We start from the raw sequence: 27,029 nt of genomic DNA on the forward strand, positions 1-27,029 counted from the left end.
GTAATCTTTTGCACTGTATCTCTCAAATGAATCATTTCTAGCCCTGGCTTGTGAGAGACAAAGTTGTAGAGAATCCAATTTCCTTCAAAATAGGCTTTGAGTGGGGAATTTTTGATGTTCCATGTGAAAGTTATGCCCAGTCAAAGTTGGGTTGACTTTCTCCTAAGAAACTCTAATTTGAACCTTTTTTGTATTTGTTCATCTCTGAGTTTCTATTAATGGAATCATGATTAATCTTTGATCAAATGATGGTTATGCACCTCTATACCCGATGTTTGACCAATGATCATAGGTTTGAATCATGCTTTGATTGTAGTTGACCTTCAGGATTGGATCAGTTGACTGTAGATCTTGGGATTGTTTGAGCAAAGCTTTGGGGTTTGAATCTTGAACTTTGAATCATTGTAAATGGAATATGGAAGGCAAATTTTGGGGTATGACACACCTAAAAAGATTTTTCCACTTGGCTCTTTTATTTTTCTTTTAAGGGGAATTACAAATGCTCTGACTTCCCTATTGCACTTAAAAGGTATGTAGGCATAAGATGTGATGTCTTGACGAACACACTTTTAAAATTTATGTTCCCACCATCCCACTCTATTTAAACAAAACACATAAACAACAATAATAATAATATATATTTTCAAAGAGGTTTATGTAGAGTACTACATATGTGAGGGTACCTTCCCCTTGCATAACCAACCCCCGAACCTAAAATCTCTGTTTATTTTGTTAGTTTTGATTTTAAAAACTTCCTTGGGTTTTATTTCACTCTTTTTTCCATTTTATTTGGAAACAATAAAGCGCGGTGGCTACTTTCACTAAAATACGAGTTGGGTCAATCTAGTGGCCTCGGTCTCAATTTTTCACCGCTATAGAAAAGTGGCGACTTCACTGGGGATACTATATTATCTCTAAGAGGGTTAAGCTTATATTTGTTATATATATGTTTTTGTTATTATTATAATTGTTATGTGAATACTTGTTATCTTTTGTGGGTGTATAGGAAAGGGCTTGATCACCCCCTTCTCACTCTTAGAGATTTTTAGCATATAGTTGAGTATTGTTATTGGTTGAAGCTTTTAAATAAAACCAAGTATTTTGTATTTGAAGTGTAATCTTCTAATTTGGATTGTTTTTTATGCAGTCACTAGGATTGAGACTGTTGGATATCACTAAGGTGATTTAGGAAACGGGATGACAATTTCCCATATCTAGATGTCAAATTTTAGGTAGAAGTTGCACTGGTAGTGATTAGGTGAAAAGTTATAAACTGAGACTGTTTAGGCTTTAAACTAATACTGCTAATAGTAAATTTCCTTTCAGGCTTGGTAACCTCTTATAGTAGGTGATGTCGCACCGAACTGGGTTAACATTTCTATGTGTTATTTATCATTCTGCAATTTTAATTAAGTATCAATTTCAGTATGATATGTCTGGTCTGTTTCTAGATGTTGTAACATCTGTCTTGACATCATGTAAGACAACTGTGTTAGCATGTGTTGTGCCTGTACCAGAAATTTTAATTGGCATAAGAGCAGGCACCCTGTGTATTTATTGGGTGAGCTTCATGGAGATATTTTATTGGTCCTATTTGTCTTTTGGAAAGTTAGGGTGGTAACATTATGGAAATCAATGGCCAGTAGAATTTTAAAGTTTGTCAGGTTGGAAGAATCCAGTGTTAATAAGACAAAAGGAATGAGTCTGAAGTGGGTTTGTCTAACCTTGAAGTGTTTTGTGTTATAGACTCTTTATCACTTGTATTGTGGCCAAAGATACTTGGGAATCTCTCAAGTCCACTCATAAAGGCACATCTAAGTGTTTTTGGAAGAAAAGAGTTCAGATGCGAGGTTGATCAAGAAGAAGTACTCTGGTATCTAATCAAAAGGTTTGACGCGAAAGTGACAAGCTATTGAAGAAAAACAAGAGAATTATTTTTGTTTTCAACTCTGAATGAGCTTGTGTTCTGTTCTAAAAGGAAGGGTTTATTATAGCTATTATGTTCCTTGGAAGGTAATCCAACCAGTTATGTTTTTTAGGAGAATTGACTAAATGTCTAGACAAATGTCTTGAACATCTATTTTGACATCAAATATATCTATGATACTTAAGGTGAAGTTGGAGCTGGAGGTGAAATCCAATTAATGTCAAAATATTCTATAAAGTGAGTGTAAAGACCTTGGAGTCTTTATGGAGCAAGATGCCCTACCTATCTCAAAGAACAATTGTATGGTTTATTTATTTTTTGGCTTAAATGAGGGATGTGCTCCTGACTTTCTATTTATCAAGGATGTTACTAGTTTGACTGCAAGATGGACTTGTAATAAGGATTCTTGTATTTAAAATGTTTTCTTGACAAGATAACTGTTTGTTCAAAGATTTATGCAACTGGAACGAAAAAGGTTGTCAACCATGAAGAAAACAAGAGGTGACTAATTCTTATCTTATGGTCTAAGAGAAGGAAGGTATGTTTACCACATATAATCTACATAATGAAGTAACTCGATCAACTTCCATACTTGGTATCTTAATCAAGCATGTGAGGATAATACATGTCAGTTGAAGGAAATTTCTCAAGTGGAGAGATTATTGGAAGCCTAGAAAGAAGTGAGTGTTCAAGCTATTATTAGCAAGAAAAACTCAGGTGACAAATGGTTGTTCTCATCAATGGAAAGTTGAGTAAATGATGTTGTCTAAATGTCTCAATATTGTGCTGAACATCAGCCTAGTCAAGCTATAGGCAGACACTTGCACTGAAGAAATTTCTTCTGTGGTAATTTGAGTTTAAATAGGTTATTTGTTAATCTTTTCTTTGACTTCTTTAAGGTCAATATCAGCATTGGTTAACCAAGCAGTGATTAAAACTATAGAAGTAATAATTTCCTAATTTCTCATACCTATCTTAGATTTTCAACTAAGATAATTGGTATTTTGACTTTGGCTGCTCCAGACACTTGAATGCAGTAAGAGTGTTAACTAGTGGTTTGTTTAGTCTCATTCTATTAACTATTATTTGTGCTAGTAATTCTAAAAAGGGAATTAAGGGCATTGGATGATTGAAGATTACTGAATGAAGTATCTAAGTCTTAGTAATGATTTTCTTAATGAAGGACTAATGACTATTGTGTTAAACATAAGTCAGTTATGTGAGCAAGATCTGAAGGTGTATGTCATCAAGGAAGAATGGGTTATCTCTAACGAGATGTATGAAGTGCTTAATGATTTAAAAATAATTTCTATTTGTGGCCACCACGAGTATTTAGTTGTTTATTCTCTTACTTGGTGTTCAAGGAAGATGAAGTCAATATGTCACACTAGAAGGTACAACATCAGATTGTTACAAAAGATATATAATCCATTCTAATGGATATGACCAAGTCTAATGCAAGGTGAATATCTTGGTGGATATAAATAGGTATATTCTTTTGTGTGATCTATGGCAAAGGAAAATATATTATCTGAGAAGTCTACAAAGATTCTTACTATAAAAAGAGAACAAGGTATGCTTCTGAGTTATTTTGTTGAGATAAATGCCTTTAGTGATGTTCAACCAGATGTTGAAGCATCATCTCAGCAAGTGGTTACTCCAGAAATTGTGAAAAGGCTAGCAAGCACTGAGTAAGAAAGCTCTCAAGTAAGCAAGATTTTTTCTAAGAAGGAGTTCATTGTTTTGAGTTTATTTTGGCATGTTATCATCGGGTGTTTCAGAGAGGAGATATTAAATGATTGTGAGTCTTGAAGTAAAAGATTTTGGCGAAGTCTATGAAGATTGTATTATTGGAGGATATTCTGGTCACTGGATTAAAATTAATTGAATCCTCGTATTTCTTTAAGATTAGATACTTGGCTGAAGGGAGATGTATTTCCTATTGGGTTGATTAGTATAAGTGAACAATGTCAAACTGAATGTCATGACAATGTTCCGTGACAAGCTAATGCAGTCAAGTTACTCAATGATTTAACTCTGTCTACATCAACATGCATTTGGTTCAAGTCACCATTGTATCAGGAGTCTTGCTACTGGAAAATATTGACACTCCTAAGATTGACATGTCTGAGAAGTTGCAGGAAGTATTTTCATCATAACTTGAGGTGCAATTTACATTGAGAACATGAGGGGTAATTTTGGAATTGCATTGTTGAAGAATTACGGTAGGAGCTATCTGGTCGGTTTGCCAACTATATGCCTTTATCTTGTGATATGTGCAATCTCAAGAAAACCATTTTCAAGGGCATGTGAATGTCATTTCAAATGTTGTAACATCTTTCAGCAGTCAAAGCTTGGGAAGAAAGAAAAACTGATAAGAAACGTGTATCTATCCTATAATGAATGGTGTACTATTACTAAGAATAATTTTATCTTCTTCCAAAAACACTTTCATTGACTGGACTATCGTTACAAGCAAGGTTTTCGTTACACTATAGGTAACTCTCCTTGTATTTAAAGGCTTTACAACCTCACCATCCTCACAGATTGCGTTTAAACCATGAGCAAATCTTCCAAAGATTATGATGCTAAGAAGGTTCATCTGCTGAAGTCGAATGAGGATAAGGACGGTGATCCAAAGAAGGTTGGTTCCAACATAGCAAAAAATGTTGGAACATCTACTGGGGCATCCAGAACAGGGAAAACATTTGTGACAGAGATGAAATCCTTGAAGAAGTATCATGTTCATCTACATGATTCAGACTCAGATGCTGATGAAGACTGAGTTAATTTCATTGATTCAAGAGGGAGACTTGGATAACTGTTATATGCTATATGTTTGAAAATAAAAATAAAAAGGGGAGGGTTAGAAATTGAATAATTAAGTAAAATATAATGTGAGACAGTTGTGTTAGCATGTGTTATGCATGTGCCAGAAATTTCCGATTGAAATCCAAACACTTCGGGTAGTGTTTTAGAGAAAGTGAGAGGTGTTCTCTTATTTAAGAGGAAACTTAAATAGAAAGCCAGTGGATAGTATTAGGAAAAGACATAAGACAACACATTGGTTGTTGTGGCTTGTAAGATTGATTGTACTAAACTACTACTAGTGAATTCTATTTCTTGGATTGGAAGCCAACCCTTCAGCATATGTGTATGTTGCATCGAACTGAGTTACCAATTAATTGTGTTATTTATTGCTTTTCTACCCCATCCTCTTATACAAGTTAATTGTGGCGATATTGTGTAACTTGTCAAACCGGTTGTTAGGACATTATGTGCAACATTTATCCTAGAGAAATATAGTTATGATTATAATGTTTTGATATTTTAGTTAAAAAGTTAAGAATATATTGACACAGAGAAACATCAATCAAGATTATGATTACAATGTTCTAATCATTTTAATTAAATAGTCTCAAAAGTTTTGATTTTAAGAAATACCCATCACCTTTCAATTTCCCTCTTACAAAAAGAATTATTTATCCATATGAGATTTTGAAATTCATTAAAATGAATTGTAAACTAAGTTAAAAGTAAAATTAGACTAATTTTTCTTAAGAAAAGAGAGAAATAAATTAGATACAAAAGTGGCTGGCTCCCTTGCAATTTGAAAATCAAAGACGCGTTTGTAACCTAATATCAAATCAACATCAATTTTTTCGTTGAAATGTAATGCAGCTTCGTTAATATCACTGTTGAGCATCTACAACGATTAGCGAGTAAGACCAAACATTGGACGGTGAATTTAATTTTAATCTTAGAAATTTAATTAAATTAAACTAAGTTGAAGAAACAAAAGTAGATTCATTCAAAATATATATAAAATAAAAATAAAAAACAATAAAATAAAACTGACTAGACACAGCACTGAACTGAGACAAAACGTTTCAAAAACGCTGAAAGCTGAGAGAGAAAGAAGAAGAATAGAGAGTTAGAGAGAGAGAGAGGTTACCTTTCAAATCAATATTCAAACTAGTTAAGTTGTCCAATTCTGAATTCTCTAGAGAGAGAAACTCAGAGATCTGGTTTCAGATCGTAGCTTAGGGTCTGGTTTAGGGTTCGGTTTCGATCGATCCCTATTTTTCAGGCACATAACTCGAGTATTAAAACTTTCTCTCTCTATATTTCGGTTTTCGATCCGTTGATTTTCATCATCTATGGCGGCGATCGAGGAGTTGTCAGAGCTTGCTGATTCCATGCGTCAAGCGTCGGCGGTACTCGCCGACGAAGATATCGATGAAACAACCAGTTCTCGAAGACAGTCAACTTTCCTCAACGTCGTTGCTCTCGGCAACGTCGTAAGTATTCTCCATTTCATTTCTTCGCAATTATAGTTTCTAATTTATTATATTGCGACTTCGATTTCAATTTCGATTTTGATTTCGTAGGGTGCTGGTAAATCAGCGGTTCTGAACAGTTTAATTGGACATCCAGTTTTGGTAAGTTAGGTTTTGAAACTCTATAATCCCAATTCTATTGATGAAGTGAAATTCGAAGTGAAAGTGACAGTGAATGTTTGTTTTCTTCAGCCTACTGGTGAGAATGGAGCTACCAGAGCTCCAATTTGCATTGATCTGCAGCGAGATACTTCGTTGAGCAGCAAATCTATTATATTGCAGATTGACAATAAATCTCAGCAAGTTTCAGCAAGTTAGTTAGTTAAATCTTTTCCAATTCACACAGATCAAAGTGTCCGATCTGATCTGTGCAGTTTTGCTCTTTTTTCTGGATTGATTAATCATCGTTTTATTTTCTACAGGTGCTTTAAGACATTCTTTGCAGGATAGGTTGAGTAAGGCTTCCTCAGCCAAGGCGCGAGATCAAATAACTTTGAAGCTACGCACGAGTACAGGTCTGTATACGAGTGATTGATAATTGGTTTAAGTTAACTTACTGTCCTTGATTTAGACAATTAGATGGAATAAAAGTGTACAAATTTGAAAAAAGTAATAGATTTCTGGAATTACTACTGTTTCCTTCCCAATATTGTTGTGTTTCTTGATAATATAGTACTCATCTGGTGAAATCGGAATGTGTTGTCAAAAATAGTCGGTCTTGAAATTTCAGTAGCTCTCGGAAAACCATTTTCTTGGTGCCACGTATAACTTTATATTATAAGGCTAGATCATTTCTGTTAGTTCCTTGTATTAGACTGATTTAGTAATCTTTTGTGGTACTGCTGCACCCGATTTTTTTCTTCTAACATTATTTGTAACATCTTATCCTCCCAGCACCACCTCTCAAGTTGGTTGATTTACCTGGGCTGGATCAGCGCATCATGGATGAATCAACAGTAAGTATTGGACTTCATTTACTTATCCTTTTTCTTGTTTCTATTTTTTTGATGTCATCATCATTGAATGGTTCTGGAATTATGACAATATTTCCTTTGGCCTTTGCATAGGTTAGCGATTATGGTGAGCGTAATGATGCCATTTTGGTAGTTATTGTACCTGCAGCTCAAGCACCTGAAATTGCTTCCTCCCGTGCCCTAAGACTGGCAAAGGAATACGATGGAGAAGGTAGAAGACTATTCCTATTTTTCTTTTTTATTGACGCTTTTGTGTAAAACATGTTAAACTTTTCTCTTCAGGACTTGTTCAGTTCCTTTCCCCCTTTGTTTGTTGTTGTGAACTAACTAACTAATAAAGCTGAAGCAATTTTTTATAGGTACCAGAACTGTCGGTGTTATTAGTAAAATAGATCAAGCTGCAACAGACCAAAAAGCAATAGCTGCAGTTCAAGCACTTCTACTCAATAAGGGTCCTGCAAGAGCAGCAGACATCCCTTGGGTTGCATTAATCGGGCAATCCGTTTCGATAGCTACGGCACAGTCTGGGTCTGCTGGTTCTGAAAATTCTTTAGAAACTGCATGGAAAGCAGAGAGTGAAAGCCTCAAGTCCATATTGACAGGAGCCCCTCAAAGTAAGCTTGGAAGGATAGCTTTGGTGGATGCTTTGGCACAGCAGATTCAGAATCGTATGAAGCTGCGTGTGCCTAACCTTCTTTCTGGGTAATTTTCATGTTGCACAATACAACATATTGATTTCCAGTATAATTGTTTTTCCTGGTTCTTGTTTGTAGTGGGTAGCCCATTACTGGGCAATAAATCAGTGGTTCTATTTCTTGAATTTTATGTTAAGTCATTATTATCTGCAACATTTTGGCTTAATACTAAATGCTCTGTGATATAAACAATTTTTTTCTGTTAAAGCTCTGGTTACTTTAAAAGGAAGGATGGTTTGGTTGTTTTATTCTTGTTACAGCAGTGTCTTAATTAATGTACAATTTTTTATATGGCGTTCATTTTGATTATCTGGCTTGCATTTCATATTTCTTTTTTTTTCCGCCTCTGGTATTTTTGCTATTTTTTAGAAGATTTAGTGATAACTGTTAGAACTCAAAAGTCCATGGGGAAGTCAAGCAAGTATAGACAATGTCAAAATAAGGCAGTAATATACATTCATATACAACACTTTAGTGATTGATTGATAGAAAGTGGATTATATAAATCTTAATTGATATATTGTACAGGTTACAAGGGAAGTCTCAGGTAATTCAGGATGAATTGGCAAGGCTTGGTGAGTCAATGGTAACCACTGCAGAGGGTACTCGTGCTATAGCCTTGGAACTTTGTCGTGAGTTTGAAGATAGGTTCCTACAGCACCTTACCACCGGCGAGGTATGTTGTCGTAGTCTTATATTTTAATTGAATTTTAGTTAATTATGACATAGTTTATATTTTGTTGCTTTATTGGTTAATTGAATTTTAGTTAATTTTGTTATCATTTATTGGTGGGAGTGTTATTTCTTATTTCCTGAGTATCATATCATTATAATAGCTTATTTTTATTTATCCTAGTTTTCAGTTATAGGGTTGCTTTTCATTAGAAAAAAACATTTGAAAAATTGTGATATTGAAATGCGCAAATGAGAGGGGAAACAATATGGAGAGATGCACATTTATGGTTTTCATTTAGCAACAAGGATATAATTACCAACAAACAAAAAGTAATAGTTGGTCGATTACTATGATTGTTCCAAACTTCCTTAAAATTCTAAAGTTATCAATATTGATATCCTACCTAGGACCGAGAGAAGGTTTTCAAGATTATAAAACATTGGATCATACAATCCTAACAAAATAAATTTTTACGAAAAAATTTGTGCTTTGCACGTGCATTTGGAACATGAAAAAATTATGAATGACAACATCAAAGCAAACTCAACTGAAATTTGATAAGTTTCATAACATCCCAAGCTATTCAATAACTAGTCAGACACATAATACTTATCAATAAGAGCGGCTTGCTCCTCAATAACCGTGTACTGAAGCCATTTTCAAAGACAAAACATAGACAACAGAGATGCAGACTGCCAGCTGATTCACAAATATGAACAGACCATGTCCACAGAGATACAACTTCTGAACAGAGAAAGAGAGAGAGTCAAGGATCCAAATATCACCAATGCCACGAGCTTTCTAATTTAAGGCAGAAAAATCGGCCAAAAACGTGGGTTTAGGAGGACCTGGGTCACAATATAACCATGAAAGTAGCTTCTACAAGGTCACTTGAAGTTGCATGAATTTTGTGATCTTACTTTGAGATCCCACTATGGTTCCACCAGAAAATGTTTTTACATGCTATCTAACAACCGTAGCAAAATCTTAGAATTGTGAACTAGTACAGACTCAAGTCTCTTAACAAATAACATACTTTTTTCTTTATTTTTGAAAAACAAATAACAAATACTCAATGGAGAGAATAGTCTAAAGAACTAGTATAAAGCCAGTCCTTCTAACAATTGCCAAAAAAGATAATTTAATTATAGGTCACAGCGAACAAATAGTGGAATCAATTAGAAAGTCTTATTAATAATTGGTCTAGTGACTTATTTTGATATTTCAGCATTTAGTGGCAAATTGTTTTTCACACTGCTATTGGTTACTTGATTTTACATTTGTTACGTGAAACTTTTTTTCTTCCCTTGAATTACTTTAGTTTTATCTGGCAGGGAACTGGTTGGAAAATTGTTGCCAGCTTTGAGGGGAGATTCCCTGATAGAATGAAGCAATTGCCGTTAGATAGGCATTTTGATATCAACAATGTAAAGAGGGTAAGTTTTCAACTACTGATCTGCTGAGGGCATTATGCATTATCTTGTTGAGTTTTATTGGGTCTTGTTACTCTCGCTGACTGTTTTGTCTATTATCAGATTGTGTTAGAAGCTGATGGGTATCAACCATATCTCATTTCCCCTGAAAAGGGATTAAGATCATTAATCAAAGGTGTTCTAGAGCTTGCGAAAGAGCCATCACGTCTGTGTGTTGATGAGGTATTTATTTTCTGTATGCAGACAGAATTTGAATTATGTTTTGCTTTCTTCACACAGGTTTTAAATGTTTGTAATTTTTTCATAAAACCTTGTAGTCTTCACTTCATTGTTTCATTTGATTTGTCAAATAATTAAGCCTATGTTTGGAAACTTTGGGTTTCACGGTCAAAACTCACGTTTGAGTCCACAGTGTGTAGAAGCTACTCTTATTAGCTTTTCAAAATTGCGGTGTGAACAACATTGAACGTGCATCAGCGGAAAAATTGTCCCGATGCTACCATTTGCTATGAAGCATAGACTCTGACACGGACACCGGGACACGACACGACACGGACACTCCGACACCGATAATGTTGAAAACATAGGACACCGACACCGCCACATATAAGCTAATATTTGAGTTTCATTTATCCATATATTGATCAAAATTAATGTCTTTAATTCTTTATTGATAACATTGTTTCAATACATGTTTTTAACCCTTTTAGATGTGTGTGAAATTTGTCCAAAAAATATATAAATGTGTGTTGAAGCAAAGAAAAAACACAAATTTTTGTTTGAAACATTTGTCCGAGTTGTCGGACATGTGGTATGAGTGTCATACGAGTGTCGACACTTATTAAAAGAGTGTTGAAGCAAAGTAAAAAACCATTTTTTAGGGGACACTTGTCTGACTTTTCCGACACTTGTTTGACTTTTCCGACACGTGTCGTACGGGTGTCATACAAGTGTCGGACACCGACGCGTGTCGGACACCGCGACACGCCTACTCTTAGAGGTGTCCATGCTTCATAGACCATTTGACTGCACTCATTCTCCCTATTGTCAGTATTGTGTAAATGTTAGACTCACACATGTAAGGAGGATCAGATGGAAAAATTGAAAATATTCACTCAAAATGGACTAGGATATAACAGAATGGGACGCATGCCATATGGGGAGTGGATGGGAATTGATTCAGGAATCAGAAGGAGTTTCGGAGGAGGCATAACGGACTTGGAGAGTCATGCAAGACTTAACAATTGGTCTGGGGCTGAGTAGAGGAGTTGATTCTCTCAGAATTGACTTTATCTTTTACTGCTGTCATTGATCACCATCTTCCACGGAACACAGCTCCATACTATTTCCATTTTCCCTTAGTAGTTTAGTTTTGTCCCTAGTTTTCCATTTTGGTTTGGGTCCTATGAGTAAACATGTTATTTTTAGTGAAATCACAATTTTTGGTTTTTCACATAGGATCCCTTGAGTATTTTGAGAATGTAATACATTAACTAGGATATAAAGATGTTTAGTGAATGTAATACATTAATTGGGAGAAAAAGATGTTTTGGGGTAATGGTTTTGCCCATTTGCTGAACTCTATACTTTAACTTCTATTTTCTGCTAGTTAAAAGGCCTTTTTTGCATGCTAACTAAGGTAAAAGTAGAACAAGATGATCTCGAATTTTTAAATCCTTAGTCAAAGGAGATTCTTCTTATCCAGATACCAAAGGTCCTATATAGATATAGCATGTAGTTAATGTTGGCAGTTGATTATTTTATGCAATTTTTCTTGTTTGTTCCATCTATTTCTCTTGTTGCTGATGAAGAATTTCATTGTGCTATCCTCCAGGTACATCGTGTCCTGATAGATATTGTATCATCTGCTGCCAATGCTACACCTGGTTTAGGAAGATACCCACCTTTCAAGAGAGAGGTATGGTACTTAGTTGTTGATTTCCAGTTTCTACTTGCTACCTAAGCCAGTATGCTATGGTAGTCTATGTTTTAATTACTTATGTTTCTTTAGTTTTCTTCTTCTAAAGAATATGTCCAGGGGAAAGTTGACTTTCTCTTTCTTTCAAATAACCTTGTTTATAATTTTTTTCAAGGTTGTGGCTCTGGCAACTACTGCACTAGAAGGGTTTAAGAATGAATCAAAGAAAATGGTGGTTGCACTAGTTGATATGGAGCGTGCTTTTGTGCCACCCCAACACTTCATTCGCTTGGTACAAAGGAGGTAATTTGGATCTCCTTGTATTTTTGAGTAGTTATAGATTTTCCATCCCCTCCTGTTTGGTCAATGATTTGTTCTCTACTTATCTGTCTCTTTGATAGGAGTTAATTTTTTCTACCAAAATGTATAACCGCCACGTTACGTGAGCTTAAAAAATCAGAAAATATGGGACATATCTAAATCGTTGCTGTTTCACTGAAACTCCACCTAAACCCATTACTTTTTCAGCTCACTTCAACTTGTTTTGATTTTTTCATTAATCACTTTTAGATGCACCAAATCAGTTTTTTAGTAATCCATTTAAAAATCATTTTTTCTTTTTGAAAAAAATTCAGAATCTGAAAACAATAATCTGATTTTTGCTTATTTGGAGAAGCTACTTTGGTTAGCTTATGAAAAAGGTTACAGTTGATTCTTTCCTATAGAGTAAAATTTGTGTATTTTTTGATTGTAATAATCTGTGAAGCACAGACACTGCTTGTGTCGTGCGTATCCCAGTGTCCGATACGCGTTAGACACCCACTTGACACGTGTCAGATACGGGGGAGGTGTCCCGAAAATAAAAAGAAAAAAAAGGGAAGACATGGCAGCGACACAGCAAAGAAGCCACCACTGACAGCAAAGAAGCCACCACTGAATATAGTATGTGGCTGGGAGGGTTTAAAAACCCAAAAAATAATTTTATTTTAAAATAGATTGAAATAAGAAGTTTGTACTGCAAAAAGTTTTTAAATAGTATGGCATACCAACTCACATGACTATTTCCCTCTCAACAAAATGTTAGTGTCATACCAACTCATCCTGCACTACCCTCCTTTACTAACTCATTCTCTGTTATGTTTTTTTTTTTCTCTTTCTCGAATATACCCTTCACACTCTAGGCTTCTCTCTCTGCTTATTCCATATAGTGTCATTTTCATGGTCCTAGTAGTGTCCTATTTTGTCTCTTCGTCTAACTTATAGCAGAGTATACCTCAATATAGTGGTCTAGCAATGTTGCTTCAAAAACACACTGCCCTAGGAGTATTCAGGATCTTGTGACAAATGTGAAAAAGTCTTCAATGAGGGTCCTAATGCTTGAAGCATATTTAATAAGCTAATCTTGAAACATACTCCCTTCTGTCACTATTATAAGCAAAATTGACTTTTTTGGTTCGTTCAATAACTGATGTATCTGGTTTATATACAGATTAGATACATCTGCTTTTGAATGAATAAAAAAAAGTCAAATTTGCTTATAATAGTGATTGGAGGGAGTACATACTTAAACTTAGGTCCCATATTTGTTCCACTATATTAGAGTGAGATATGAGAGAGAAGAGAGAAAAAGCTAAAAGAGAAAAGAGAGAAACAGATTCTGTTATTGTTGAATTGGAAAGGAGCATTATGCTCTATTTATACAAGAGGAAATGAACATTCAAGAGTTGAATCATTCAAGCTCTACAATTAAGGAAGACTTTTCTTATTCTATTAAATTAAGGCTGGACTTAATTATTCTATAGTGCTGATTATTCATATTCTAAGATATAACTCTAATACTCCCCCACAAGCTCAAGGTGGCTGCAAAGGCTGACTTGAGGCAGACAGGTTGAGCTTGCTGCTGAGCTCCATAAATCTTGAACATGAGAGAGGCTTGGTGAGGATGTCAGCCTTCTGGTCAACACCAGGAATGTGGCAGACAGTGAGAGACTTATTAATCACCTTTTCTCTTACAAAAAAGAGGTCAATTTCCATATGCTTTGTTCTTGCATGAAGAACAGGGTTATGAGCCATAGCAACTGTGCTCTGGTTGTCACAATAGATGGTTGGAGTTGTCAAGGGAATTTTTAGTTCAGCCAGCAAAGTTTGAACCCATAAAACTTCAGCTGTGGTGTGAGCCAAGCTGCGATACTCTGCTTCAGCACTAGAACGAGCAACAACAGTTTGCTTTTTGGACCACCAAGAGATCAAATTAGGGCCTAAGTACACAGCTGACCCAGAGGTGGATCTTCTATCATCTGGGTCAGCAGCCCAGTCAGCATCACAATAGGCTTGCAGAGAGAACGGAACAGTGGAGGCAGGAGTGAACAATAAACCAGAGGTGATAGTTCCTTTTAGGTAGCGCAGAATACGCTTGACAGCTAGCCAATGGGACTCCAAGGGGTGTGCCATGAATTGACATACTTTGTTAACAGCATAGCAGATTTCTGGCCGTGTAATTGTTGCATACTGCAGGGCCCCTACAATGGACCGGTAGTGGGAGGCATTAGACAAGGCAGCAGACCCTGTTTTGATGAGTTTGGTGGAGGATGCCATAGGAGTAGCAACTGGATTGGAATTCTCCATATCAGTTTTGATTAGCAAGTCCCTTAGGTACTTAGATTGAGTGAGAAGGAGATTTCCATTGGACAATTTCTTCACCTCAAGGCCCAGAAAATAATCCAAGTCACCAAGTTGTTTGAGAGCAAACACATGATTTAATTGTTGAGTAACTTGCTTGATGAGAGGAGGGGAGTTTCCTGTGATGATTATATCATCAACATAAACCAGCATATAGATGACAGCATTGTGATGCTTGTAGATGAAAAGTGAAGTATCACACTTGCTGTTTAGAAAGCCAAAGGATAAAAGAGTGGTTTTGAGTCTTTCAAACCATTGCCTCGGGGCTTGTTTTAGGCCATACAAGGCCTTGTGCAAGTGACAAACTAGAGATGAATTAGGGGCAGTAAATCCAGGGGGTTGCATCATATAGACCTCCTCTTCAAGAATGCCATTCAAAAAGGCATTGTTTATGTCCAACTGCTGCAAAGGCCAATTGTAAGTTAGAGCAAGAGTCAAAATAATTCTAATTGTGACCGGTTTAATAACAGGGGAGAAAGTTTCATTAAAGTCAAATCCATGGACTTGATGGAACCCCTTAGCAACAAGCCTAGCTTTGTACTTATTTACTGTCCCATCAGCATTTTCCTTTACACGAAAAACCCACTTGCAGCCTATTGCTTTCCTGTTAGCAGGCAGTGGTACCAAAGACCAAGTGTTGTTCCTTATCAAGGCACCGTACTCCTCTTGCATAGCAGCAAACCACTTAGGATCTTGGAGAGCAGTTTTAACACTCTTAGGCTCAGAATTGACAAGAAAAATGGAAGGATTTAGACGAGGTAAGGGTACACCAGATTTAGTTCTAGTAGTCATAGGATGAGTATTGGTGGGGAGAGGCTGAAGGTTAGGATCCCTAGGAGCATAAATAGAGGAGGAGGATAGTGAAGTGGTAGTAGTAGGCTGATTGTTGGCATTTGAAGAGGGTGAAGGAGTAGGATTAGTGCTGGCTGTTTGTGTTATAGGGGTTGCTGACCCAGAGGCAGTAGGTGTGGGGCTGGAATTGGATTGGGAAGAAGAAGAGGAGTGTGAGACAGTAGGTGTGGGGCTGGAATTGGATTGAGAAGAAGAAGAGGAGTGTGAGGTAGTGGAAGCAGTAGGGACGGGAAAAACATGAGGGAGAGCTTGTGTGTTAAGGGTTACTTTAGATGAGGAGGAGGATGGAATGGTTGATGAGGGGAGAGAAACATTTGAGGAAAAAAGATCATTGTAAGGAAATTTGGACTCGTTGAAAAGAACATCTTTAGAGATGAATATTCTACCACTTGGAGAGAGACATTTGTAACCTTTGTGAGCTGTAGAGTACCCTAGAAAAAGGCACTCGTGGGATCTAAAGTCAAATTTTTGAGAGTTGTATGGGCGAAGGAGAGGAAAACAAGCACACCCAAAGACTTTAAGGAATTTATAGTCAGGATTTTGATTGAAAAGGACAGCATATGGTATATGTTGATTGAGAGACATGGTTGGTAACCTATTTATTAGGTAGACAGCGGTTAAAAAGGCATGATCCCAAAATTTGAGAGGTAAAGAGGCATGACTCAAGAGGGTTAAACCAAGATCAACAATGTGTCTATGCTTCCTCTCCACTACACCATTTTGGTGATGAGTGTGAGGGCAAACTAGGCGATGAATAATGCCAAGATCAGAAAGAAACTTTGTAAACGGGCGAAATTCACCACCCCAATCAGTTTGGACAGATTTAATAGGAAATCCAAATTGTAATTCAGCCATGACTTTGAATTGTTTAAAGATAGTTAAGGCTTCAGATTTATTTTTGAGCAAATAGATCCAAGTAAATCTGCTGTATGCATCAACAAAGGTGATGTAGTAGGTAAAGTTTTGGGAGGATTTGACTGGGGCAGGACCCCATAGGTCACTGAAAATTAATTCAAGAGGAGAGTGATATTGAGTTTGTGACTGAGGGGAGTGCAGCCTATGTGCCTTTCCCATAGGGCAGGCAGAACAAAAGATAGATTCAGCTTTATTAGAATAAGGAATATTACATTGAGCTAAAACAAGTCTCATAGTATTAGAATTTGGATGACCAAGGCGTAAATGCCAAGTATGTTGAGAATTATATGAGTTATTAGCTGATACATTTTGATTAGAAACTGAAACCCTATCACTAGTGCTGGAATCAGATCTTGAAACATGAGCATTAGAGTCTAAGGTGAGACATGAGACTTGACTTGTTGAAGGAGACTTAAGAAGCTGAAGATGGGAAAATTGGTACAGGCCATCACTTCCTACACGACCTTGGAGCAGAATTTCATTGGTAGCCTGAGATTTGACATAGCACATATCAGCATGAAACTCAAAGAAAACTCTATTATCAAGACAGAATTTGCTGACACTTATCAGGTTCTTTGTAATAGAAGGAACAAGCAGTAAATTATGAAGAGCTAATGGAGTGTTAGGTTTAGAATGAGAAGGAAAATAAGAAGAGCCTGAAGAGTGAATGTTCAAACCTTGACCGTTACCAATGAAGATCTGATCAGGACCTTCAAAAGGTGTGGTTTGCTGTATGTTTTGAGAGGCATTGGTAACATGATAAGAAGCTCCTGAGTCTGGGAACCAGGCACTGCTTGGAACTGAAGTTGTGTTAGCAATCATAGCATTGGGAGTGATCTGTGACTGAGGAACAGGGAGAGGGGCAAGTCTTGGTTGATAGCTTGGGCGTGACCGAGTGTTAACCATGGGCTGAGCAAACTGAGGTCCACCAATTGGTTGATACGGATAGAAATTTTGTAGGTTCATTGTTTGAAAATCAGCAGGTATGTTAGGTTGAAATTGTTGATTGAACCTATGATAGCAGTTAGCAGCAAGATGACCATATTTGAAGCAAACTTGACATTGAATGTTGCTGAACCTACCTCTCCCACGGCCGCGTCCACCACCACGGCCAGCTGCACGGCCTCCTCTTGAATAGGTTGGATTAAAGGTTGAATTCACAGCTTGTTCATTGTTCTTGTTATTCGAGTTATCAGTTTCAGGTTGAGAATTGGCTTGAGTGAGATTCACCGAGGCAGCCACCTCCATTTGTGAGTGTTTCTTATACTTGTTGAATCTCATCTCATGAGCAAGAAGAAGAGCTTCAACTTCTTCAAGTTCTACTGAATCAAACTTGCTTTCAATAACTGAAATAACAGAGGCAAAGTCTTGAGGAAGACCTTCAAGAATCACATCAATGTGTTGCTGATCTGGAACTGGATCTCCTACTGAAGCAAGCGCGTCAACAAGAGCTTTGATGCGAACCAGATAATCACCAACAGATTTGTCTTCAAGTGTTGTAGATCTGAGTTCCGCTCGTAGTTGTCTTGCTTTCGCACGTGTAAGCTTTTGAAAATGCGCAAGAATACGTTCCCAGAGCTCGTAGGATTGAACGCATCCAAGAACACGTGAAAGAATCGAAGGTGAAAGCGTGGATTGAAGCCACGTCATAAGCCACTGATCTTGCGTAATCCAGGTGCGATACGCAGGGTTCTCACGAGCAGCGGCACGATCTTCATCAGTCAGGTATCGATTCGGTATGTCACGAAGGTAAAGGTAGTTTTGAAGATTGTTCGCGTTAACGAAAGGATCTACTTGTTGGCGCCAAAGTAGGAAATTTTTCTCATCAAGTTTTTCTGTGATTTTGAGTTGGAAGGACATAGATGTTGGGGTGGCCGGAGCTGTAGTTACTGGAATTGCTGCCATGGATAGAACCGAAGCTCTATGATACCATATTAGAGTGAGATATGAGAGAGAAGAGAGAAAAAGCTAAAAGAGAAAAGAGAGAAACAGATTCTGTTATTGTTGAATTGGAAAGGAGCATTATGCTCTATTTATACAAGAGGAAATGAACATTCAAGAGTTGAATCATTCAAGCTCTACAATTAAGGAAGACTTTTCTTATTCTATTAAATTAAGGCTGGACTTAATTATTCTATAGTGCTGATTATTCATATTCTAAGATATAACTCTAATACACTATGACCAAGTTATGCTTGAAGCATGTTGTCGGTGGCGGAACAACACTGTCTTGAAGCTGAAATTTTCTGATAAATATGTCAATTTGAAGAATGTCTTGCTTTGTTGTGTGTAGGTAAATGATAATAATAATTTAGCATACTTTTAGCTTGTCCTGGCTCCATGAAGTCTTGGTTGGAAAATTTTCAAGCTGTATTTATTTTCTTTTACATGCTCACTAAGAATATTTGTGAAGCTGTTATTTTATCTGGTGACTATTATTTACTTTTAGGATGGAAAGGCAACGCCGAGAAGAGGAGTTGAAAGGTCGATCTTCGAAAAAAGGGCATGATGCAGAGCAATCTATGCTCAATCGGGTAGGTGTTCTCTTCGAAATAGTGATGAAGATTCTGCCGTGTTTCTATAACACCTATTTGTTTATTTGTTTGCTAATATCTTATTTTTAGTCATTTGTTGGATTTAAACTGCATTTTGTTAACTTATTTTAGGCCTCTAGTCCCCAAACTGGTGGAAGCATGAAATCACTCAAGGAGGATAAGGATAAGGAAAAGGACAAGTCCGGTCAGGCAGAGAAAGAAGGTCCAGAAAGCTCTGGTTTGAAGACTGCCGGTGCTGAAGGAGAAATTACAGCAGGTTTGTCAATAATTTATTATTCGATATTTCATGCATTATCAATCCTTCCAGTGTTTCGTCGAGCTGTTATTTTTTGCGTAGGAAATCTTTGTAAAATTTGACATAATGGCACCCCAAATTGATTTATGAAGGATGCTATAGCATCTTTTGATCTATATAGCCAAATCAATTAGGCGGAGAATGCTTTAATTATTGTTGTCTCCTTGAATATAAGTAAAATAATTACCGCATTTGAGGATGTGAATATATTTTAAGTTTATGTAGGTTTTTTGCTGAAAATTATGAATAATGTTCTTTATCTATGTCACTTGCATTACCATTAACTGTTCTTTCTAAAAACATCATAGCCGAAGTAAGGTTCTAAATGACCTTGAAGGATTATAACTCTTAAAGCACTGCTTGTTCAGTTTCTGGTTATTTAAATGTCGGATGTGTGGGAGCAATTCATAGTTTGAATTGCAGTATTGCACTAATGGTGTGTCATTTTGCATTTGTAATTAGCCAAAAAGTATATATCTCAAAATTATGAATGAAGTAAATCGGGGCTCTTTATTACTTGCAGGATTTTTGTTGAAGAAAAGTGCAAAAACTAATGGTTGGAGCAGGCGATGGTTTGTGCTAAATGGAAAGACAGGAAAGGTTGGTAACTATTGGGGTTTATTCAGAATAAGGATCTGTGTATAATGAGATTAATTGGAAGTACTAGCTCCAATTATACTGTTAAAGACATCCTATGATAAATTTTTTTTTTTGTGATGAATCCTTTGATAATTTTAATATGCCCCTAATATATCTTATAATTGGTACCATTAATAAGGTTTTGCTTGCATACGCCACCAAACGAGATTAATAAAAGAATAACTTAAAGATTACAACCTATCTTTTTCTTTCCAAAGCACATCATAGTCATAGGTGTTTTTAATATGGGTTATTACAATTCCCGTTCTTTCCAACCGTTGAATATATTTTTGAACCTATATTGCATCTTTGTTATTTGGATGTGCTTTTAATATGATTTGCTATATTTAGTTTTGACACTGGCCTTTCACTTCACAGCTTGGGTACACAAAGAAACAAGAGGAAAGGAATTTTCGTGGTGTTATTACATTAGAGGTATGGACGACTCTCATTACTCATGCATGCTCATTTATGAACTTCAGTCGTGTCTTGTGCATATAAATTTTGAGGGCATAAAGTATGGTGGAATTCATGATACCACAAACAACTTTCTTTTCTTCCTCACATAAAATTTGTGTCCTTACTCCTAATGTTCTTGTTTGATTGGAAAAACTTAGTGATTGCTGGCATATTTCATTATGATCGTGTTTGCCTAATGCATTGTTTTTACATATTTTATTTCTAATTTTACACACTTGAGATACACTAGGACTAGTGCTGGAAATTTTTCCGTAGTTTTTGTTGTTAATTTGAACTTTTTAAAATAATCAGTGACTTTGTTAATTAATATGTGAAATAAAATCTTATGCAATATTAGTCTTTGTTACCTTGTAGATTTGTTATTTTTATTTAGGCAAGATTCAATTATTTTGTTGAACTTACTGAAGTACTATTTCTCCTTCAATTTTTGAAGTTTTGATACTCTACTCTGGTAGGCTTAACTGATATACACACCGAATCCAATGTCACTATATGTTGTTTGTGAACCTTTAGGAGAGTGGTATTTATTGCTCCGCTTGGTCCTATTAATAAGAAAATGTTTACTTTATAGATAACATTAAATAACTAATATATATCTGTACCATATATAGACCATATACATTGGCTATTCAATGAATCAAAAAAGTAAACTTTTTCTTATAAATAAGACCACAGGGAGTATTATTTTATTTATTAAGTTTGAATACTGGTGACTTCATGATTAGGTCTATGCCATGGGTACATGTTACACTCAGCTTGTTAGTTGCCACTCAATGATGGCTACATTTATTTAACTCTCATGGCTTTTATCATAAATGCTTACTTTTTTACTTGAAGGCAATTTGTGAAAATAGTAATTTTTAATTATTATGAAGTACAATTGTAAGTAATATTAAAGCCTAGTCTTTTGATTTTTTTTATTTCTTGGGTATAAGTACAATTCTATAGCTTTTATTTACATGCATGATTATGAAGCATGGAAATACATAAATTTCGATTTCATTAAATTACTACTGAATCAGCAAGATGTGTATAATGGGCATATCTATCATTTTTAATTTTTGTTGGGATTATTTTTTCCTTTACACTTAAATACTTGTGGCTGGAGTTTGAAGATTTTCTTACTTGCCAATTGAAAGGATAGTTATAGGGTGAGGGGAGGTTGATTTATAGACTTGTCCTTTTTCTGCTTATGAAAATTAAAAATCCTTTGCTGTGGCTAGTTTGTGTTAGAAGTGAGGTCATTTTTCCTTTGCTGTGGCTAGTTTGATTTATAGACTTGTCCTTTTTCTGCTTGTGAAAATTGAAAATCCTTTGCTGTGGCTAGTTTGTGTTAGAAGTGAGGTCATTTTTCCTTTCTTGTGGCTAGTTTGATTTATAGACTTGTCCTTTTTCTGCTTATGAAAATTAAAAATCCTTTGCTGTGGCTAGTTTGTGTTAGAAGTGAGGTCAATTGAAAATACTTTTTATCTCATTTTTCCTAACCAGAATTAAGTCAAAGGCCTAGTTTGTGTTAGAAGTGAGGTCATTGCATTATTTAGCGACGGAGTCACCTTCCGTTCACTGTAGAATATAAAAAGGCAAAGTTAATTTCCTTTCTTTTGGAAAATGCTTGTATAATCTAATTGTAAAATCACTTTTGTGTTATACTTGAATTTGGATGTTTTACTATGTAAATTTGTTATTGTTCCTTCACATTTCTCACTGTTAAATCTGGTGTTAAAATTACAAGTTTTCACTTGTAATTTACTGATGTTTCACATTGTCGCAGTGTGGACTGGCTTAGGTTTTTCATGTCAATGAATTAGAATTAGACAGATACACATAGCATATCAGTCTTGATATTAATACTATTTAAATTACTATGCAGGAATGCAACATTGAAGAGGTTCCAGATGAAGGTGAGCCTGCACCAAAAAGCTCAAAGGACAAGAAGTCTAATGGACCAGATTCTAGCAAAGTCAACCTTGTATTTAAAATTACTAGTAGAGTCCCGTATAAAACTGTTTTGAAAGGTATGTTCTCCTTTTGGTACACGCCCATTTTTTTAGAAGTTTCTGAAAATATTTTAATTACAATATCTTTCTCTCTTGCAGCTCACAGTGCTGTTGTTTTAAAGGCCGAGAGTGCAACTGAAAAGACTGAATGGATAAAAAAGATAAGTAATGTAATACAAGCAAAGGGAGGGCAAATAAAGATTTTATCTGAGGGCGGCTCTTCCATGAGGCATAGCCTCTCTGATGGTTCCTTGGTGAGTTGCTGGCTTAAAACCATTGTTCTCGCGTAACTTTTTTTATGGTTGTTTTGTTAGGCTGATATTAGGGGTGGCAAAACGGGTCCGGCCCGTTGGGCATGCCCGTTTTACCCGCACTTTAGTGCGGGGCGGGCCAAGGTTTTAGGCCCTCACCCTCTAATGTGACCGCCCCGCCCCGCCCCGTTTTCAACGCGGGCTTTTGCGGGCATGTGCATTTTCATAAATTTTTATGTTTTTAGGCTTAAAAGGTGCAATGCCCGCGGGCTTTGCCCGCCCCGCCCTCACTTTTTTGCGGGGCGGGGCTAGGTTTTAGGCCCGCATCTTCAACTATGCCCGCCCCGCCCCGCCCCGTTTATTTGCGGGCTTTTGTGGGGCGGGCTAAACGGACGCGGGCATGCCCGTTTGCCACCCCTAGCTGATATGTTATATATAAAGTTACTTCTCCAAACAAGCCACAATTAACACATTTTTATGAATAGGATATTTTAATTTTATTGAAATATTTTGCACTGTAATGATTTCTAGAACTGACTTTTTTTATGGGTCTTTATTAGGGCCATTTTTTTTTATATTTTTAAATATGGGGTTTGTTAAGATTTTCAGCTTTATTATTATGTAAATAGAAGATTGTAATGTATATATCAGTGTAATTAATATGCTGAGTCATTTAACTCGACCAGTTCAGTAAAGAAAAATAATTTTTGGTATGAGTTTAGTTGATACAACTCGAATGAAGTCATGACTGCAGTGTATCAGTTTTTTATCCCCCTTTTATTGTTAGTTTTGACACACATTATTATCTCTTCTATCATGGGTTCAAAATTGGTCATTTGACTTTTGTGACTCCTTTGCGAAAGAGCTTTCTTGCTATATATATGTGCCACTGAGTAAATAATTATTTTTATGTTCCTCAACTTTTGAGACTAATTTTTAATTTTGACTACAGCCAGTAACTTGCTCAATACATGAAATAAATGTGTCAGAAATTGTAATAGATGTTAATATCATGGGAAATACTTCAATATGTTCTTTTTTGTGGCTCTCCTTGTAAATGTGAAATTTTATAAATTTTTATGCATATAAATGTCGTAGATGCTGATTGCTCTCACAAAAATTGGCAAAAGTTCAGTCTAATTTTTTAGGTCCATTCCTAAAGTTTCTTATGGGAATGTATGAATAAGTTAAAGAATTGCAATGTAGGGATAAATAAATTTAAATAATAAAGAATAATTGGTAATCTTGAATTCATGATTATTGACTGATGGTTATTTTATTTTCTTGTACTATCTCAGGATACAATGGCTCGAAGACCTGCTGATCCCGAGGAAGAACTCCGATGGATGTCCCAAGAAGTCCGTGGCTATGTTGAAGCAGTATTAAACAGTTTAGCTGCTAATGTACCAAAGGTAAGCTTCAGTTTTTGACATTCTGTTATAACAATTTCCTTTTTGAGAATGTTTATTTTAATGCATTTACTGGTTGTTTGGTTGACAGGCAGTTGTCCTTTGCCAAGTTGAAAAAGCTAAGGAAGACATGTTGAATCAATTATATAGCTCTATCAGGTTCAGAAATCTGTTTAGTTGCATTTATTTCAGTTCTCTCTATATTATATCTTTTTTTCCTTGTTTTTTCAGTTATCCCGAGTTTTCCTTTGAATGTGGGGTTTTTATTAAAAGCTTCTGAATATGCTTGATTTTTGTTTTGAATTGATTAACCTCTTTTGCAGAAGTTATTTACACCCTCTGGTCACTATTATAAGCAAATTTTGACTTTTTTGGTACATTTGAAAATTAATGTATCTAGTCCATATATGGATTAAATACATTAATTGTCAAATGTACCAAAATATTCAAATTTGGTTATAATAGTGACCGGAGGGTGTACATATCAATTGTCTTGAATATGTTTAATTTTTAAGTATTGACTCTTCATTTATGTATGGTCCATGTTTTCTCTGTTATATCATACTTTCACAGGACATATCCTTTTTCCAAAGAGTTTTTGTTGTTTACTACAAGTTGAATTTGCATGTAAATGTGATGTGAGAGGAGAGAGAAAAAGAATGGTGGAGAAAAGGCCGAAGAAATTGAAAATGAAAAACTTTGGAAATTTAAACTTTGCAAATTTACAAATAAATGCTTGTGCAAAAGTTATGGATTGCCTTTAACACCAATGAGCACCATGCATGTGTCATGTGTGCTTTTAACACCAATGATAACCTTAGATAGTATTTGAATTTGATACTGATGATTCATTGTATTAATGTTTAAGTTGCATGCTGCTAATTCATCTGTATGCTATGCTTTTCCATTATGAGAAATTTCTTGATACAAGTTATCGTGAACGTTTTTATGTCTTCTATTATTAGTGGTCATAGCACAGCTAAGATTGAGGAGCTGCTTTTGGAAGATCAAAATGTGAAGCGCCGGAGAGAGCGTTACCAGAAACAGTCCTCGCTTCTCTCCAAACTGACACGCCAACTGAGTATACATGACAACCGTGCAGCAGCAGCCTCAAATTGGTCAAATGGGAATGCAGGTCCGTGTTAGCTGCTTTGATTCTCATTTACTGATTCATTGGAAGATTCATTATCATCATTATTCTAATGCATTAGATGGTCCGCTTATATAAGTCCCCAAAATTATCTTTGATTAGTGAATCAAATCTAAAATTATGATCCTCACTTTTTTTAATCTTACTGACAATTTTCTGTAGAATATTTATATTCTGATGTATTCACATTGATTATTATGTTAGGATAAAACAAATGCGCAGCATATAGATAAAAGATAATAATCTAAGAATGCATGAGATTTCAATCTTTTCTATTTTGATTAAGCTTAGCAGTTACCATTTGCACTTCTGTAAATATTGTGTTATCTTAATCATCTGTTTTGCAATGGGTCTTTACTCTCTGATTCTCAGGGGAAGAGACCCCTTATAATTCGGTGTTCGCTCAGAAGAGGTTCATATAGTATGGCAATTGGCTGTTCTAGTCTAGATTCGAACTCAAGTTCTCCCGATTGATTTTCCTCTAGTATTTTCATTATTGTATCATTTTCCTTTTCAAGAAAGTGATTATCTTAAATTTATTCTGGAATTATTTTTGCTTTCATTGTTGATGAGTTTCCCTTTTGGTTTTATCTCTTATTTTCCCTCCACCCCACTCTGTGTACTTAGATTACGTTCTTGTTTTGCAGAGAGTAGCCCAAGAAGCAGCGAACCAGGTGATGATTGGAGATCTGCCTTTGATGCAGCTAGCAATGGTCCTGTTGGCCGTAGTGGTTCAATGAGATCTGGATCAAATGGTCACAGTCGACATAATAGTGATCCTGCGCAAAATGGTGACATGAACTCTGGCCCAAACTCTGGTAGTCGTCGCACTCCTAACCGATTACCGCCTGCTCCACCAGGTTCTTCGGGTTACAAATATTAACGAATGACCAGCATTTCATGTTTTGTTACATTTTTGGAGCGTGCGATTGCTCTCGCCCGATTTCATATATTTTGAGGATACGGTCATCGCAATTCTTTGTTCCTGCCAGGATATTTAGGTGATGAAAAAGGTTTGTGTAAATAGAAGACTAGTTTGTTAGTATATATATGTTTTCTGGGCATATCCCATTTTCCGGAAGTATGGTGTCAAGTCGTACTTGAAAAGATTGATCTTGTTTCTCTATTCAATATTCTTTTTACATTCATACCTTTTAATGTTTCTCTTTTTAATTTCGATTTTGGGATTTCGCACTCAATTTTGAATGCAGCTGATGTAATTTTCGTTATAATTACTTAATAGTACTCCATTTCTGATGGGTTTATAAGACTTACAATTGAAGTATTTTAATAATAGGTATGTGTTATATCTCTGCTGCTTCATACTTGTAGAGTTTCTCTTCATTTCCACTATTGATTTTTAATATTGTTTTTAAAGATCACATTATACCATCTCGTCTGTCGTTAAGGGATGTATTTTGCTTTCAAATAACTAATTTGTACATCATTCGTGATGAGTTTACAAGGCTTCTTTGATAATGGAGTTATTTTTTAACTCTCCATTGACCTCTTTCTCTAGAGTAGTTCAACTTCACTATTGTGTTGGAGCTTAATTATTTTTTGTTATATTTTTTGTATGTTATTTTTCATAAAATATTTTATTCCAAGTGATTTTAATGCAAGTATTGAAACTATAGAATTCTCTCTGTTAATAAATTTTGAAATGCTTGCTTTAAGAATTATAATGGCAATAATTGAAATAAAGATACTTTTTTTCCAGACAGTTACAATCTGGAGAATTAAGTTCATGGTTATAATATATAAATTTTTGTTGAATTAAATTTCAAAAATTTCTTTGACGAAAAATTGTATGGATTGATTGCTATATAAATATTTATGAACAC

General features: G+C 35.7%; 1 protein-coding gene across 1 annotated transcript; it reads left to right on the forward strand.

Moving 5' to 3' along the window:
- The first annotated feature begins 5,800 nt into the window (after positions 1–5,800).
- On the forward strand, positions 5,801–26,333 carry LOC131601598 (dynamin-2B-like). The gene is made up of 22 exons (XM_058873458.1): positions 5,801–6,228; positions 6,319–6,369; positions 6,460–6,580; positions 6,690–6,782; positions 7,162–7,223; positions 7,335–7,452; positions 7,601–7,943; positions 8,465–8,612; positions 9,947–10,048; positions 10,148–10,267; positions 11,880–11,963; positions 12,139–12,266; positions 18,859–18,943; positions 19,076–19,220; positions 19,783–19,859; positions 20,277–20,333; positions 22,249–22,393; positions 22,475–22,629; positions 23,925–24,038; positions 24,127–24,194; positions 25,001–25,170; positions 25,833–26,333. The coding sequence occupies exons 1-22, from the start codon at positions 6,088–6,090 to the stop codon at positions 26,066–26,068; spliced, it is 2,763 nt and encodes a 920-aa protein (XP_058729441.1). The 5' UTR covers positions 5,801–6,087; the 3' UTR covers positions 26,069–26,333.
- The last annotated feature ends 696 nt before the right edge of the window (positions 26,334–27,029 follow it).

Source organism: Vicia villosa, linkage group LG5 (genome assembly GCF_029867415.1).
Source record: "Vicia villosa cultivar HV-30 ecotype Madison, WI linkage group LG5, Vvil1.0, whole genome shotgun sequence".
In the NCBI taxonomy this organism is placed as follows: domain Eukaryota; kingdom Viridiplantae; phylum Streptophyta; class Magnoliopsida; order Fabales; family Fabaceae; genus Vicia; species Vicia villosa.

Bases quoted from the DNA above. Each gene is read 5' to 3' on its own strand.
- LOC131601598 (XM_058873458.1), top strand. From the start codon at position 6,088: ATGGCGGCGATCGAGGAGTTGTCAGAGCTTGCTGATTCCATGCGTCAA. The intron at 6,581-6,689 runs GTTAGTTAGTTA...TATTTTCTACAG, and splicing joins ATCTCAGCAAGTTTCAGCAA to GTGCTTTAAGACATTCTTTG. The intron at 24,195-25,000 runs GTTCAGAAATCT...TTCTATTATTAG, and splicing joins CAATTATATAGCTCTATCAG to TGGTCATAGCACAGCTAAGA.